The following is a 17,471-nucleotide window of genomic DNA, read 5'->3' as shown; positions in this document are numbered from 1 at the left end:
AATTATTCACCATGACCAAGTGGGATTCATCCCAGGGATGCAAGGCTGGTACAATATTCACAAATCAATAAAAGTGATACACCACATAAACAAAATGAAAGATAAAAACCACATGATCATATCCATAGACGCTGAAAAACCATTCGACAAAATCCAGCACCCATTTCTGATAAAAACGCTCAGCAATGTGGGAATAGAAGGATTGTATCTGGACATAATAAAGGCCATATATGAAAGACCTACAGCCAATATCACATTCAATGGGCAAAAACTAAAAGCATTTCCCTTAAGAACAGGAACAAAACAGGGATGCCCACTTTCGCCACTCTTTTTTTTTTATCCTCACCCGAGGACATTTTTCCATTTTTTGTTCAGATAGAGTGGGAGGGAGAGAGAGAGAGAGAGAAACATCGATGTGAAGGGACACATCGAGTGGCTGCCACCCGCACGACCAACCAGGGCCGGAGACAAACTGCAACCGAGGTACGTGAACTTAGCGGGAACCGAACCCGGGTCTCTGTACCGCAGGCCGACGCTCCAACCGCTGAGCCAAACCGGCCAGGGCCACTTTTGCCACTCTTATTTAATATAGTACTGGAAGTCTTAGCCACAGCAATCAGTCATGAAGAAAAAATAAAAGGGATCCAAACTGGAAAGGAGGAAGTGAAACTGTCATTATTCGCAGATGACACAATATTATACATAGAAAACCCTAAAGACTCCATCAAAAATCTACTAGACTTAATAAATGAATTTGGCAAAGTAGCAGGAGACAAAATTAATATCAGGAAATCAACAGCATTCTGCCCTGGCCAGTTTGGCTCAGCAGCTGAGCGTCGGCCTGCGGACCAGAGAGTCCTGGGTTCAGTTCCCTCTAGAGGTGGAAAGAGGGGAGGCGAGGGGAGGAGAGAAGAGAAAGAAAAGAGAGAGAGAGAAAGAGAAAAAGAAAGAAAAGAGAGAGAGAGAGAAAGAAAGAAAAAGAAAGAAAGAAAGAAAGAAAGAAAGAAAGAGAGAGAGAGAGAGAGAGAAATCAACGGCATTCTTATACACCAATGATGAACTCACTAGGAGAAACTAAAAAAAGATGCCATATACCAGTGTGGCAAAATATTTAGATACCTAGGAATAAACTTAACCAAAGAAGTAAAGGACCTATTTGCAGAAAACTACAGGATATTGAAAAAAGAAACAGAGAAGGATATAAAAAAGTGGAAGCACATACCTTGTTCATGGATTGGAAAAATTAACATCATTAAAATGACCATACTGCCCTTGCCGGTTTGGCTCAACGGTTAGAGCATCAGCCTGCAGTCCAAAGAGACCTGGGTTCGGTTCCCACTAAAGGCATGTACCTCAGTTGCAGTTTGTCCCTGGCCCTGGTTGGGTCGTGCAGGTGGCGACCACTACATGTGTCCCTTTCACGTCAATATTTCTCTCTCTCCCTCCCAACTTTATCTGAACAAAAAATGGAAAAATGTCCTCAGATGAGGATAGATAGATAGATAGATTGATAAAATGTCCATACTACCCAAAGCAATGTATAGATTCAATGCAATCCCCATCAAAATACCAACGACATATTTCACAGAACTAGAACAAATACTTCAAAAGTTCATATGGAACCAAAAAAGGCCCCGAATAGCCACAGCAATCTTGAAAAAGAAGGACAAAGTAGGTGGGTTCACAATATAGAATATCAGGTTATACTACAAAGCTACTGTAATCAAAACAGCCTGGTACTGGCACAAGATCAGGCATGTAGGTCAATGGAATAGAACAGAGAACCCCGAAATTGACCCAAAACATTATGCTCAATTAATATTCGACAAAAGTAGCAACAGTATTCAATGGAGTAAAGACAGCCTCTTTAATAATAATGTTGGGAAAATTGGACAGCTACAAGCAAAAAAAGAAAAATGAAACTAGACCATCAACTTACACCATACACAAGAATAAACTCAAAATGGATAAAAGACTTAAATGTGACTCGTGAATCCATCAAAATCCTAGAAGAAAATGTAGGCAACAACATTTCAGACGTCATATGCAGCATAATTTTCACTGATAATCACCTAAGGCAACAGAAACAAAGTAAAAAATGAACACATGGGACTACATCAAACTAAAAAGCTTTTTGCACAGCAAAAGAAACAAGCATCAAAATAGAAAGGGAACCCACTGGCCCTGGCTGGTTTGGCTCAGCGGTTAGAGCATTGGCCTGCAATCCAGAGAGACCTGGTTTGGTTCCTGATAAGGACACGTGCCTCGGTTGCAGTTTGTCCCCGGCCCCAGTTGGGGTCGTGTGAATGGCAACCACTCGATGTGTCTCTCTCACACCGATGTTTTTCTCTCTCTCTTCCTCCCTCTCTCTCTCCCTCTTTCCCTCCCTATCTGAAGATAAATGCAAAAATGTCCTCAGGTGAGAATTAAAAAAAAAAAAAAGAGAACCCACTGTATTGGAGAGCATAATTGCCAATGATACATCAGATAAGGGGTTAATTTCCAAAATATATAGAGTGCTCATACAACTCAACAAACAGAAGACAAAGAACCCAATTTAAAAAATGGGCAAAGGACCTAAAGAGATGCCTCTCCAAACAGGACATACAAATGGCCAAGAGACATATGAAGAAATGCTCAATATCACTAATCATCAGAGAGATGCAAATTAAAACAACGATAAGGTATCACTTCACACCTGTCAGAATGGCCGCCATCAACAAATCATCAAACAACAAGTGTGGCGAGGGTGTGGAGAAAAGGGGACTCTAGTGCACTGCTGGTGGGAATGCAGACTGGTACAGCCACTATGGAAAACAATATGGTGTTACCTCAAAAAATTAAAAATTGAACTGCCATTTGACCCAGTGATCCCATTTCTAGGAATACATCCTAAGAAGCCTGAAACGCCAATCAGAAAGAATATGTGTACCCCTATGTTCATAGCAGCACTATTTACAATTGCTAAGATCTGGAAACAGCCCAAGTGTCCATCAATAGATGAGTGGATAAAAAAGCTGTGGTACATATATACAATGGAATACTATGCAGCTGTAAGAAAGATCTCTTCTCCTTTGAGACAACATGGAGGGACCTCAAGAGTATTATGCTAAGCAAAATAAGCCAGTCAGAGAAAGACAAATACCACATGATCTCACTTATTTGTGGAATATAATGAACAAGGTTGGCTGATGAACAAAATAGACCGAGAGACATAGAAAGGAGTATGGATGCCCTGGCTTCTTTGGCTCATCGGTTAGAGCATCAGCCTGCGGTCCAGAGAGCTCCGGTTCAGTTCTCCCTAAGGGTGTGTACCTTGGTTGCAGTTTGTCCACGACCCTGGTTGGTCGTGCAGGTGGCAGCCACTCAATGTGTCCCTTTCATGGCAATGTTTCTCTCTCTCTCTCTCTCTTCCTCTCTCTCCCGCCCACTCTATCTGAACAAAAAATGAAAAAATGTCCTCAGGTGAGGAAAAAAAGAAAAAGAAAGAAGTATGGTTCGGGCAGACAAACCTCAGAGTGGGGGTGGGGGGTGGATAAGATGAACCAAAGAACTTACATGCATGTATGCATAACCAATGGAATAGACACTATGCTGAGGGGTGGGCAGGATGGGGCAGAGTAGGTCTAGGGGAGGGGGGAGAAACATCTGTAACAAAAATAAATTAATAAAAATTGAAAAAAATAAATAGAAAACAAACAAACAAATAAAAAACTGCAGACTCCACAATCTGTCCAGCGATTTAATAGGAACACTAGTCCATAGCCACAAGCAGACCTAGAGGGAGCTGAGTCCCTTTGGAACTAATAGAAATGGTGATGAGCACATAAGAGCAGATTAAAAGAATAACAACAAATCACCAAGTAAGAGAAGATGTACTACAGGCAGGCCAAAAACAAACAAACAGAAACACATGAAGCAAAAAACTGGGATTGCATGCTTTCATAACTAAAATAAGAAAAGAGTAGGTTATCCTTAGGCTAACCTTTTTTGTTTTAAATAAAATAAAGCATGCTGATATCTTTTCTACACTAGCTGAATTTTTTTTAAACAATGGTAAGAGTAAAATAAAACACAAGGTTTACAAGAAAACAGAAGAACAACATATAATCCCTCAAGAACACCGAGAACAGGAGGCAGCAACCAGCTCTGGGTTCTCTAAGAAACCAGGAAAATCATACTCTCCCAAGACACACCCCAAGAAAGTGGCAGAGAGAAAACTGGGGTTGTTTTTGTGGAGACCTAAGGAGACAGCGAAGAAGAAAAGGAAAGGGACATACAATGGCATTCATAGAGCATTCTCACATTCCTCTCACTGATTAGGAGCAGGGTAAAACTCCAAACTGAATACAAGGCACAGACACCTTTACCCTCAATCACATGTTTATAAACAACCCACTTTAAGCCCCCAAAAAACTCCCAGGTGTCGATTGCTAAACTTAAATTAGTGCCAGATTACTTTACAAAAATAAGCTAAATTTTACCAAAACACTTAAATTTTACCAAAACACTTAAATGGAAAGCACAGCTAAGGAAAAGCATGCCTTCAAGAGTAAGTGGCAAAATTAAGTATTTTCAAAATGTGCTCTTATCCTTTTATCCCTCCAAAAGTTTATACTATATACTTATTTTCAGAGGATAAGAGAAAAATAAACTGTCCATTTTTCTTAAATAGCAAGCAGGCTTGGAAACTCAAAATTTTCTAATAGACACTTGATACAGAATAGATTTAACACTCAACAGATGACTACAGGTGATTACTATGACATTTTAGTCAAAGTTAAAATTAGCATTCCAAATTCACCACCCTCGTGGGATTTTAGACACTCAGCAGTTTTTATAGGTTCTGGTTACAAACCATTAGAAATCTTTTAGAACAATCTTTCTGTTCAACTTCCAATCTAGCCATGGCTGGCAGCTGTGGCCTGCATACTCTGCCAAACCTGACCCACCCTCGTCCCTGTGGAACAGCTACTATGTTAGCCACAAAGACAGAACTGCTGCAGTTGACCTCAAGATAAGCTTCTCTGAGAAATAAGAAAGAGGCAACCAGTACACAGACAGTGAACGACTGAAGTGTGGCACAACATCATCAATCCCTGCCTTCTGCAATTTATAAAGCAACAGGATGTCTCTGACTTCCTAAGAATGAAAAAAGAGCTGTCTGCATGTAGGTCATCCAACCCATTATCATGTGTCAAAACATATGCAATGATATGCCTCTTTCAAAAGCAGTTACATCACCCTTAGACAGCTCAGAGATTTAAGATAACAAGACGCTGGTATTGTCATGTTTCTATCCCAGGAAACCAAGAGAAGCAGAGCTGAGTTGAACCTCAGACAACACACAAATCTATAAATATTGCATCACTACTCAGCTCTTACTTCATTCATTCAGAAGCCTATATCTATTGCAGAATCTCTTATTTTAAAGATACAAAACATGAAAACAACTCAATGTTAAAAGTTTAAGTCATCCACCTTAACTACTTTTTAAGGCCAAAAGATACAGCCCTGGATGTGAGGGCAATCTGGCTGTGATATCTGTCACCACACTGATCACCAGGGATGATTCAGATGATCTGGCTGGCTAGGCAGGCATCCCCTTCCTCCCTCATCGCTCATGTGCAGCCCCTCACCACTCCATGTGCCTCCCTTCCAAGGAACCTCCACACTGTTTTCTATAGTTGCTGCACCATCTCCCAAGAGTGCACAAGGGTTCCCTTTACTCCCCATTCTCACCTACACTTGTTGTTTGTGTCAGTAATGCTTTTTATCTAATCCAAAGGGTAAGACCTGAACCTAAGATACAAATGAATCCTTGGCTTCTGGAGAAGGAAAAATCAGAACTAAACTGAGCTTAAGAATAGGTCTTAAGGTTTGTTTAATAACAATAACAATAAATATGAAGTACATGACTAAACTTGTATTCTTACTAAACCTGTCATGTAACATAATGAAATATGTTAACTGAAATATATATATTCCATTTTCTCATCTATAAGCAAGTTTATTCCTATGGTCTCTTCCGCCTTGAAAATTCTGTAATTCTACTGCTATCCTATTTATGGTGTCCTGGAAAAGTTAGGTCAGGAATTTAAGAACACTGCTCTCCCAGCTTTGTACAATCAAGCCTTATTCAGAGGTCTGCTGCTAACTATATGTCAGGGTGAACTTCCCTTAACAGGAGAGAGCCTGCTAAAATGAGGTCATGAACATAAGAAAGAGTATTAAAAACCCAATGGTAAAGAGCCTTGTACCAAGTCCTATCACCTGCATAAAAGTGATGTGAGAAACTCTGACTATAAAAAAAAAAAAAGCATTACACATATTTTTGGACAAATTTGCAGATTAGCTCATGCAGTAGATCGAAAGTAGATAGTATATTTGTTTAGGAAAGATTAATGTAAATCAGTGGAAAACCCATAAATCCTTTTAAACTATAAACCAAGGGCATCCAATTACACAAACTGGTGGGTGTCTGCGTGGGTTCAGTTGCTCTGCAGCCTAGTAACAAATGCCACGCTTTTCATTTGAAGTGTAATTTTAAGACTGGCAGAAAGGGTTGTTAACCAAAGGCAAATTTTCCTTATTTAAGTTTGAAACAAATCCTTGCCCATTCTCAATTTCGTTTTACTACTCCACTTTTTAGTTAGAACATATTATTTCAGTTTCAGAGCACATCTAAAAAATTGAATGTGACATTAAGTTTATTATAAAATTATTGAACTTACCGGGGAAGGAATGAAGGCTTCATGAAACTTCTTTGGATTAATTCTCAATACACCCTTTAAAATAAAATTTAAAAATATAAGAAAAGTTAACTAGTTATACACACATGATTTTTCCATACTTATGTTATTCTCCAATAAACAGTTTTTAAATTAATTAAACAGTACACTCTAGAAAACAAGTTAGATTCTGAGAACTATTCATTAAGAGCATGAAACATGATTTATATTGGTACCTGTAACACAGGGTTCCATCAAAATCGGAAAGCTCTCACCAGCGCCTTGCTGTGAACAGGCAGATGTGAGAAGCAACAGAGCCTGGAGTGGAGTGGAAAAGTGGCAGCTATTGGGATTTTATATGCCCCTATATGCTAGAATTCAAATTTAAACTTTTACTTTAAGAACAAGGTGATCAGGAAATTATGCCTCACTAAATAATGACATTTTTAATTCTCTAAGACCTTTCCACAATTGCTTGTTTCTGGGGCAATTTTCAAAGTGACGCAGGTTGATTTCCAACCTGGATACTTAGCCTAGAGGGATCAGATGCATATTTTCTGCTCTGGCCCCTCTGCAGAGCTGAATGAGTCAATGATTTAGAATGGTCCAGAACCAGTTCTTAATATAAATGGGAATCCTGGCTCCAACAGCCAGGCCACCCAGTCTGCCTTCAACTTCATGTTATTCCAGCACCAAATCAGGGTCTGCTTCTATTTATGCACAGGGGTGCAGGTGGGGGCTGTCTTCAATAACAGTTTAGTATTTTAGGCTCTTGCAGGAAGCTGTAACCCTCTCCACGTCCCAGCTGCATCTGAAGGCCACTGGAACACATGGATGGAGGCAGTTATTTTCTTAAGAGCCAGACTCAAAGAGTGTCTTGAGAAAAGATTTTAAATAACATTTCCCCCTAAAAGGTTGAAAGACTCAAAGATACATAATTAACAAAATAGGTGAGGGCAGAAAATAAAGCAGAAAATAATTCTTTCTTTCATTGACACACCATGTTTAAATTTCCATGCAACAGTTTCTAATACAGTTAACATCCCAATAAGACTACTACAAATGCTCATTCAGTCCTTAATTCAATAATTATTTCTTGAATTCTGACTATGTTCAAGATCCTGAGATGTGGGAGAGAGAATGATAACCAAGCTCAGTCCTTGTTTAAAGCAAAACATAAATGCTGTCAGGGTGCAGCTTCCTTTCAGCTGGAGGCACTAGGAAAGGCTCCAGAAACAGTGTCTGAACTGGTCCTTGATAGAGAAAAAAATTTTGCCAGTAAATCAGAAAGAAATACAGGCAGAGGACACTGTAAGCAAAAGTGATTAAGGGGGCAAAAGCTGCCCTGGCTGGGTAGTTCAGTTGGTTGGAGCATCCTTAGTACACCGAAGGGTTGCAAGTTCGATTCCTGGTTAGAGCACATATCTAGGTTGCAGGATCAATCCCTGGTCAAGGCATGTATAGGAGGCAACTGATTGATGTTTCTCTCTCACATCAAAGTTTCTCTCTAAAAACCAATAAAAAATAAATAAAAACATATCTTTGGATGGAACTTAAGAAAAATTTTAAAAAGAGGGCAAATGCTCTTCTCCTCATGCTGTAACTCTGCTTAGGATAAGAGACAGAGGGGCTGGAAGAAAAGGCTGGCAAAGCTTGCTGAGGCCAGACCCTTTTCATGATTGTCAAAGCAATTTCACTTCTAGGACAGTTGTTTCCTGCTGGGATAAAGGAGGGGAAAACCTTGTCCTAAACATTCATCTACTCACTCAAAAAATACTCCTTATGACCAGCATGACAGGCACTACACTATGTCATAAGGACACAATGGAGAGTAATAATAGTCTCTACCCTCATAGAACCTACAGTCTAATGAGTGGAAGACACTCCAAATAAAAAAAAGGAAATTCATTGAACCTGAGGCTCACTAACTGCCAGAGACTACCAACCAGCCCATAGGCAGAGAGGAGTCTCTGAAGGCTTTGAGTCTTGGACCTGGCTCTCAGTTATTGGGTTTCATGGCTCTGGGGACTGAGCTTTCAAATGAGCTCTGGGTCCCCTGTGCTGAGCCATTAACCCAGGCTACAGGAACATTCTTCTCAAGCAGAGTCCATCAAAGCAGCTATAGCCAGGGGGCAGGAGAAGCAACTGACCCACCCTTTGAATTTAACCTCACCCAGCATCTAGCACAGAACTACTACAACTTGAGACTCATTAACTGTCAGAACTTGAATCTTTGCCTGGCCTGTGACTCTACCCAGGAAAGTAATACCAGACATTGGTGTTCGGCTTGGCCCTTCCATATTCATCCAAATGCAGCAGAGGGAGCCACAATCTGTAGAACATCAATACCCACAGGGAGATTTTGGCAGGCTCCAAATCCTGCAAAGACAGCCAAAATGGTGAAACAAAGAAACAAATCCCAAATGAAAGAACAAGAGAATTCTACAGAAGAAGGGCTAAATGAAATGGAAATAAGCAAGTTATCAGATGTAAAGTTCAGAGTAATGATAAAAGCTTCTGCATGACAAAAGAAACCAGCATCACAATAAAAGAGAACCCACTCTCTAGGTTAAATGGCATATTTGCCAATGATATATTGGATAAGGAGTTAATATCCAAAATATATAGAGTAGTCATACAACTCAACAAAAAGGAAGACAAACAATCCAATTAAAGAATGAGCAGAGGACCTAAATAGACACTTGTTCAAACAGGACATACAAGTGGCCAGGAGACATGAAAAAACACTCAACATCTCTAAGCATCAGAGAGATGCAAATTAAAATGACTATGAGATATCACTTCACACCTGCCAAAATGGCCGCCATCAACAAATCATCAAACAAGTAATGGCAAGGGTGTGGAGAAAAGAGGACCCTATACACTGCTGGTGGGAATGCAGACTGGTGCAGCCACTATGGAAAACAATATGGTGTTACCTCAAAAAATTAAACATTGAACTGCCATTTGACCCAGTGATCCCACTTCTAGAACTATATCCTAAGAAGCTTGAGACACTGATCAGAAAGAATATATGTACCCCTATGTTCATAGCAGCACTATTTACAATTGTTAAGATCTGGAAAAAGCCCAAGTGTCTATCAGTATATGAGTGGATTAAAAAGCTGTGGTACATATACACAATGGAATACTATGCAGCTGTAAGAAAGGAAGATCTCTTAACCTTGGAGACAACATAGAGGGACCTGGAGAGTATTATGCTGAGTGAAATAAGTCAGTCAGAGAAAGTCAAGTACCACCTAATCTATTATGGAATATCATAAACAAACTAGATCCAGAGACATGGAAGTAGAGACCAGACTGACAAACCTCAGAGGAAAGGGGGGTGGGGAGGTTGGAAAGAGATAAACCAAAGAACTTATATGCATATATGCATAACCAATGGACACAGACAATAGTTTGGGGAAAGCAGAAGGGGGATGGGAGCATGGAGGAGGGGGTCAATGGAGGGAAAAGGGGGGACATCTGTAATACTTCGAACAATAAAAATCATCAGTGGTTGCCCAAGGTCCAGAGGAAGAGGGGAGGAATGAATAGGGGGAACACAGGGCAGTGAAACTATTCTGTATGCCACTGTGATGGGTGGATGCATGACATTATGCATTTGTCAACCCATATGATGTACAACACTAAGAGTGAATCCTAATGTAAAGTATGGACTTTAGTTAATAATAATGTATCAATTTTTAAAAAGTAAATTAATTGAAGTTAATTTTTAAATTTTATTTTCTGATTCCAGTCATTTTTTTTTCTGACCTAAGTTTTTATTTTTTCCAGTTGTTATTCTTCTTTCATCCCTTCTAGCTCAGTGAATGGTTAGTACATGAAGATAGAGATGACAATGCTCTCTGCTTTGAATGTGCCTTTAATTACAGAGCACTTAGAGAGGTCAAGGCTAGGTTCAGGGGAGAGACAGGTTGCTCAGGGCTATAACTAGGCTCTACTTAAAAGAATAGATATCAAAAGGAACTTAAAGATTCTCCTCTTGATTGTCTATTCCAAACTTCCTAATGTATAAAAGCATCCAGGGAAGTATAGAAGCCTTGTACTAGGGAAACATTTGCAATTGCACTGGAGTATACTCTTAAGGACTGGCCCTCAGGACCACTTTGAGAGCACACTAAGGAGGACGAACGACACTCTAACAAGGGTCCTGAGCAGACCAGAGTCACCTTCACAGCCTGATGGAAGAAGCTGTCAGTAAAACATGTCCATCTCTTCTCTGAATGCTCCTGAGCCTCCTTGACTTAACTGAAACCTGGCCATCCTCTGATACAATTACTTTCCTTGAATGGGGGCTCTCAAAGGAAACCTTTTTTTTTTTCTCCTAATCCATGTCTCTCAGGTCCCAGAGAAAAAATGTTTCCCCCTTGCTTCCCCATTGTGGCTTTAACATTTTTCCCCTCCATTCTCTTTCAAAGCCCCCAGATCCTTTGAAGTTCATGTTACTAGCTCCTGCCATATCTCCTAGTGCTGTCATCTTCAAAACTGATCATATCCCTAATTCACTAATGCTTTGATTTGTAGCTCACTGTCTTCCTCTCCACTCCCTACCCTATTAACACCTAATGGGACTTCACATCCATATGTTTTTACTGATTTTCTTTTTTAAAGAGAGAGGAAGGGAGAGATAGAAACATCGATGTGAGCGAAAAACATAGATCAGCTGCCTCCTGCACACCCCCTAGTGGGAATCAAGCCCACAACCTGGTCATGTGCCCCTACCGGAAATCGAACTGGGATCTCTCAGTCCATGGGACAATGCTCAATCCACTGAGCCACACGGGCCTGGCATTCACATCCATATGAAGGACCAGGCAACTCCAACCAATCACTCTAGTCACCTTTTCCTCCACCCAACCCTACTCACTCTCTCCCATGTTTACAGCCTGTGTCTTGTAATCATTGCTAATGATACCACCTCCAAACACAAAAAAATCAAGTATCACACTTTCTAATTAAAATCTTCTGGCCTTCCACCTCAATTAGGATAGAAACACTAATTCAACAATTCTTTGTCTTCACTAGGACCTCCAACCCATGGACCTGACCATTCATCCTTCTCCTATTATGTTTATTCCCTTCCTTGGCTACCTAGTTGCCATGGCCTGTCATTACCTCCTGCCTTTGCAAACCTGGAGCCTTGGGTCCACTCTTCCTTTTATATGCAACTAGCAAAACCTCACTCTCAGCTGACCCCAACTATCTGCCTTCTCCATTCCTAAACCCGTGGAGCTGAATGTTACTGTAGAAAAATGCCACACAACTGGGCTAATTAGCCTAACTTGGCAATTACAAACATGTTTTTACTTGGCTTAACTTGCAGTGGTTCTCAACCTTCCTAATGCCATGACCCTTTAATACAGTTCCTCATGTTATGGTGACCCCCAACCATAAAATTATTTTCGTTGCTACTTCATAACTGTAATTTTGCTACTGTTATGTCTTAGGTGACCCCTGTGAAAGGGTCGTTCGACCCCCAAAGGGGTCACAACCCACAGGTTGAGAACCGCTGGCTTAGAGGATATTTGAAAATACTCAAAACTGAAGAATTTTACACACAAATATGTATTTCCAGATTTTCTTGAAACATTAACTAACCCCACATGGCAACAACCACCTGAGTTTAATAACAAATGCTTCCCTTATAGCAATAAAAACAATCGCAAAAAACACTTATACCAATATACTAGGTGTCACACATAGTTGTAGGAGTTTTATATTTATTGAACTAATTTAGCCTTCAAAGCAACCCTATGCAGTAGGTACTATTATCCTCTTTTACAAATAAGGAAACTGAGACACTGAGAGGTGCCCACTTTCACACCACATTCAAGCGTAAGCAGTCTGGTTCCAGAGACCTTGCTCTTAACTACTGCAGACTGCCTCTCTGTTTGCCATGGTCACCCCCAGGGCCTCTTCACTCACTTATTCCATCTGCTCTCTTCCCCCCTAAAACCTGCACCAATTCTAACCCTGTCTTCCCGATCTTGGTGAATGGCAACATCATCCATCCAGTTGCTCGATTCAAACACTTAAGAGCCATCCTTTATTCCTCCCTTTGCCTCACCTTCCACATTTAATCCATCATCATGTCATGCCAGTTCTAGCTCTACATCCCTTCACTTCTCTCCTCTTCACTGGCTTATTCACATCTCCATATTTTCTTGCCTGGTGTACTCTGATGGCCTTCTACATGGTCTCTCCACTTCCACTCTAGTCTACTTGTCTTTAAATAGAATCCAACTCTCCAACACAACCCAGAGACCCTACATAATTTGGGAGCTGCCTAACTCTCTAACTTATTCCCATATGGTAAATCCCTTTGCTCACCATGTCCAATAGGCTTCCTCCTTAGTCCTCAAAAATACCAAGCCTTTTTCTGCTGGCTATTCTTCCACTAGCTGATCTCTCTGCCTATAATGTTCTTTTCCTAATTCTTCAAATGGTCAACTCACTCTCACCCTTCAGATCTCAACTCAGAGATTACCTTCTCAGAGGTAATTACAGCTCTTGTTACAGGCTGTAATTTCCTCTTTATTTCTTTAGTTGTTTTTGCCTATCTCCCCAGTACATTGCCTGTTATATGCTTGGTACTTAGTAGGCAGTCAAGAAACATTCGTTGAGCTAATTAATTGTCTGCAGAGTTTAAGTTCTCCCACCACTCCTAGCATTAATGTTATGAATGTCATCTGTTCCTTCTAAATGACTGGGTAGTCCACTGTAATGTCACCTCTGTTCTTCTCTTTAATTCACACCCAAATGTTCTCCAGCGGATTTCACTCTTAACAAATGACGAAGGTCCTACAAACTAGGCCATCCTGTTCTGTCTTCCTGAACTAGGATTTCTTTTGAGGTCCAATAAAAGTTTTACACCAATAGAATAGTTTTACACCAACAGAGTTCCCTAGGGGGAACTCTGACATCATGTCTTGGGCAGCTCTGGGGGCTCAGCCTGAACCACCTTTAGACAAAGCAACACTTGGGATTATAAAACCAGCTAATTCTACCATCTTCCTACCCATATCACCTTGGTCATCACCCCAAACCTGAGCCCCTTCCAAGACTGTCTCATACTCTCAATTTCTCCCAACATTGCCTATAACAACCTCCCAACACTATACCTATAGAGAGAGAAAGGGCATACATTCTTTGATGTGAGGACTTGTTGACAAAAAAATTTTTTCAAAACTACATGAACATAATCATGGGTTACTGCTGCCCAGTTCAAATACAAGAAAGAGACTTCTTGGTCCTCTTCCCCACACAGGACAAAACACCAATGAAATGTCAAATTATCATCGGTTGAAGTACTGAAAGGAAACAAAAATACTATTCTATTCCTATTTTAAAATATCTCAATATCTCTCATTAAAAGCTGCTCCTCTGGATGGGGTAAAGAAAAGGGATGTAACAATATACTTATGTTTAAATACAAAAGTTAAATGCTTATAAGTATATATAATAAGCTTAATTTTCTCCTACAACATTCAAAGATCTTTTATTGTCTGGCTCTTTACCTTACCCATCAAGGCCTGCACACATAAAATTTATATCAGAAAGCAGATGGATTCTATTTCTTTGCCTAAGAAAATTTTATTTACAGTGTTGTATATTTCACACAGTGACCTCATATCTGGAACCCATTCCTTTCCCCATCTGCAAAGAACAACTGTTCACATCTGTGGGGGGAGGCTCTGGCTAGAGTCTCATGATGTCACAGGCCAGGAGTAATCACTTAAAAACTCCTGGAAATGAGAGTTGTTGTATTGATGAGGTTTTTGTTGTATTATTTTGCTATCAGCAAAGAGTTGCTTCAAAAGCAAAAATTAATAAGAGGAAGCAAAAACTAATACAATCACAGAATATTTCCCTCATGTTATATGTAAATTCTATAACCAAAATTATAAGCAACTTTTCTTTCAAGTTATAACAACTGAGATTCCCCTCACTTAAAGACAGTAAGTACCTTGATCCTTTATTCAGTCAATAAATAAATATTTATTCAATATAAACTCATTACACATCAGTCAAATGTCAGGTATGCAGGAATAAGACATGACCCTGCCCACAAGGAAGGAACAGTCTATTTAACAAAACATAAATGTTAGGAAATGGTATTAGGTTTAAAATAAAGATAAACTAAGAAGTCAACTTAAGGAACATGGTAATGACAGATTCTGTGGAGAATTAAAGTGAGGCCTCTCAAAGAGGGGTGACATTTAGATAGGGACTTAAAGGTCAAGCAAAATGACATCAAGATAATGGGAGAAGGCATTCTAAGCACCAGGAACAGCATGTATAGAGTCACAGAGCAATCAAAGAGTAGGAGCTTTACAGGAAAAGTTTGAAGACCAGGGTGAATGGAGCAGACCGTACCTGGAGGGCAGTGTGGGAGATAAGAATGGGAAATGCACAACAGGTCCTCTACATGGAATAATATAAAGGTCAAGAAACTGTAGATAAACTGGAGTTCAGTGTGTGGGCAGAATGATAAACAACATATGAGTGGATTAATGAATGAGCAAATGTCTAACTCTCCTAAGAGAGGCTTTGTCAAAGAAATCCAAAGGAAGCTAAAAAAAAGAAAGCCTGTAGGAGTTCTAAAGTCAGAAAGAACAACTCATTTGTTAAAAACAGTTTTCCATTCAAGAGTCTATATTAATCACATGTGCACTTGACCCCAGGTAAATACAAAAAGGTGAGAAAGAGGAAAAGAAGATATAGTATCTATTAAATGACTAGCTCTTCAGCCAAAAACAGAGAGAAGTTGAGTTCTCAGAATGAGAAAAAATGGAACACAGCCAACATTTGCCAGAAAGCCAGGTAATGCATGGCAATTATTTCTCTACTAATCCAAGAATTATGAAATGAACTTAAGTCAAAGCATATGTGGCTCTCCCCACCTCTCCATCTCACTAAGGAGACCTAATTCCACATTGTTTCACAAATTCATGTTTTCATTAGTGCCACTACTCTCCACAGCTTCTTCCCACACACATATCACTCATTTAATAGAGCCAAACTAGTCATCTTTCAATATCCACAGCAGATGTCAGCTCCCACAGTTTCACAGTTTCCTTCAACCATTCTCCCATACTCCCTGGTCACACTTTCATCTGAGCACTTAACATCTATCCCCAAATCATCTATTCACATGACTGCCTGCCCCTCACTGGGTTGCCAGCTCAAAGTACACAAAGGCAGCCTCAGCCACCTTCATCTCCAGAGCAATCACGTGTATGCTCTTAACTATAAACTGTGCCTGGCTAACAGTGGATTCTCAATAAACGTTTGCTGAGCCAGACTGCTGTACAAGTTTGTAAAAGTACCTTGTAAACTATAAAGCACTCAACAAATATTGTCTGCTGCTGTTTCCTTTTCAGCCTTATTCTCCATCATTCAGCTTTCATGTGCTCAAAGCAAACTGAACTATCAATGCTTCTTACAGCCAAACCCTATTTCCCACTTTTGTCTGAGTAGTTCACACTGGTCCCTCCATTTATAAAGTTCTTTCTCTTGCCCTGGCTGGTTTGGCTCAGCGGTTAGAGCATCAGCCTGCAGTCCAGAGAGATGCAGGTTCGGTTCCCGCTAAGGGCACATACCTCAGTTGCAGTTTGTCCCAGCCCTGGTTGGGTCATGTGGGTGGCAACCACTCGATGTGTCCCTTTCACGTCGATATTTCTCTCTCTCTCTCTCTCTCTCTCTCTCCCCCTCTCTCTCCCTCCCACTCTATCCGAACAAAAAGTGGAAAAATGTCCTCGGGTGAAGATTAAAAAAAAAAAAGGATTGAGATAAAGTTCTTTCTCTTATTTTTACTTAGTCAAATTGCACCAATCCATTGCCTAGATCAAAAATATCCCTTCCAGCCCTGGCCGGTTTGGCTCAGCGGTTAGAGTGTCGACCTGCGGTCCTGAGAGACCTGGGTTCGGTTCCCGCTAGGGGCATGTACCTCGGTTGCAGTTTGTCTCCGGCCTGGTCGGTCGTGCGGGTGGCAGCCACTCGATGTGTTCCTTTCACATCGATGTTTCTCTCTCTCTCTCTGTTCCTCTCTCTCCCTCCCACTGTACCTGAACAAAAAAATGGGAAAATGTCCTCGGGTGAGGATTAAAAAAAAAAAAAAAAAAAAAATCCCTTCCAATAAAACATTCCTGGACAATCCTAACTGGAAGTAACAGCTCCCACCTCTCAAATCTCAGAGCATTATGCTGTCTCTGTCTTGGGGCACCTATTACCTCTAATTGGACTGTAGGTCTAAGAAGTGGGAAGCCCTGTGCCTGTTATGTCATTATTTCTTCAAAACACACAGCACAAAAAAATAAACACTTTACTGAGTAAATAAATTACTTCTGATTCCACATATTCAAGGAATAGCCTTATAGTATAAATTAAGAACCTGGATAAGTGTTCCTCTCTTCAAGCCTTCTGAAACATCTTCCTTGGACATGTAATTTTCAAATATGCTCTTTTTCTTCCCTCGTATGGACTTGTTCTTTGACTTTTTGTCACCTGGCGAAGTACCAACACCACGTGGGCCAACCACAGAGGACACACCTAGAAACATGAGGCAGTAATCAATTCTTTCCTCAATCAATCTGTATTTTTAAAACTAAAGACATTTAACATTTCTCTTTTTTTTTCTTTTTTTTTTTTTATGGTACGTGCCCCTAGCGGGAACCAAACCCGGGACTCTCTGGTCCGCAGGCCGACGCTCAACCG

General features: G+C 40.3%; 1 protein-coding gene across 14 annotated transcripts in view; it reads right to left on the bottom strand.

The window, feature by feature from the left end:
* DIS3L2 (DIS3 like 3'-5' exoribonuclease 2) overlaps positions 1–17,471 on the bottom strand; it is a 340,082-nt gene that overhangs the window by 271,316 nt on the left and 51,295 nt on the right. For all 14 annotated transcript variants that reach the window (XR_004958585.1, XR_004958587.1, XR_004958588.1 and 11 more), the window contains exons 3-4: positions 17,149–17,306; positions 6,735–6,788 (exon numbers count right to left, since the gene is read on the bottom strand). Coding sequence is in view for 11 of the 14 variants with exons in the window: in XM_036253315.1 (XP_036109208.1) it covers positions 6,735–6,788; positions 17,149–17,306 (212 nt within the window). In the remaining 3 variants the exon portion in view is untranslated. The remainder of the gene's footprint in view (positions 1–6,734; positions 6,789–17,148; positions 17,307–17,471) is intronic.

The sequence above is a fragment of the Molossus molossus genome, unplaced genomic scaffold (genome assembly GCF_014108415.1).
Source record: "Molossus molossus isolate mMolMol1 unplaced genomic scaffold, mMolMol1.p scaffold_m16_p_11, whole genome shotgun sequence".
In the NCBI taxonomy this organism is placed as follows: domain Eukaryota; kingdom Metazoa; phylum Chordata; class Mammalia; order Chiroptera; family Molossidae; genus Molossus; species Molossus molossus.
The sequence above is the reverse complement of the archived record's forward strand: the minus strand, read 5'-3'. Positions and strand labels throughout refer to the sequence as shown.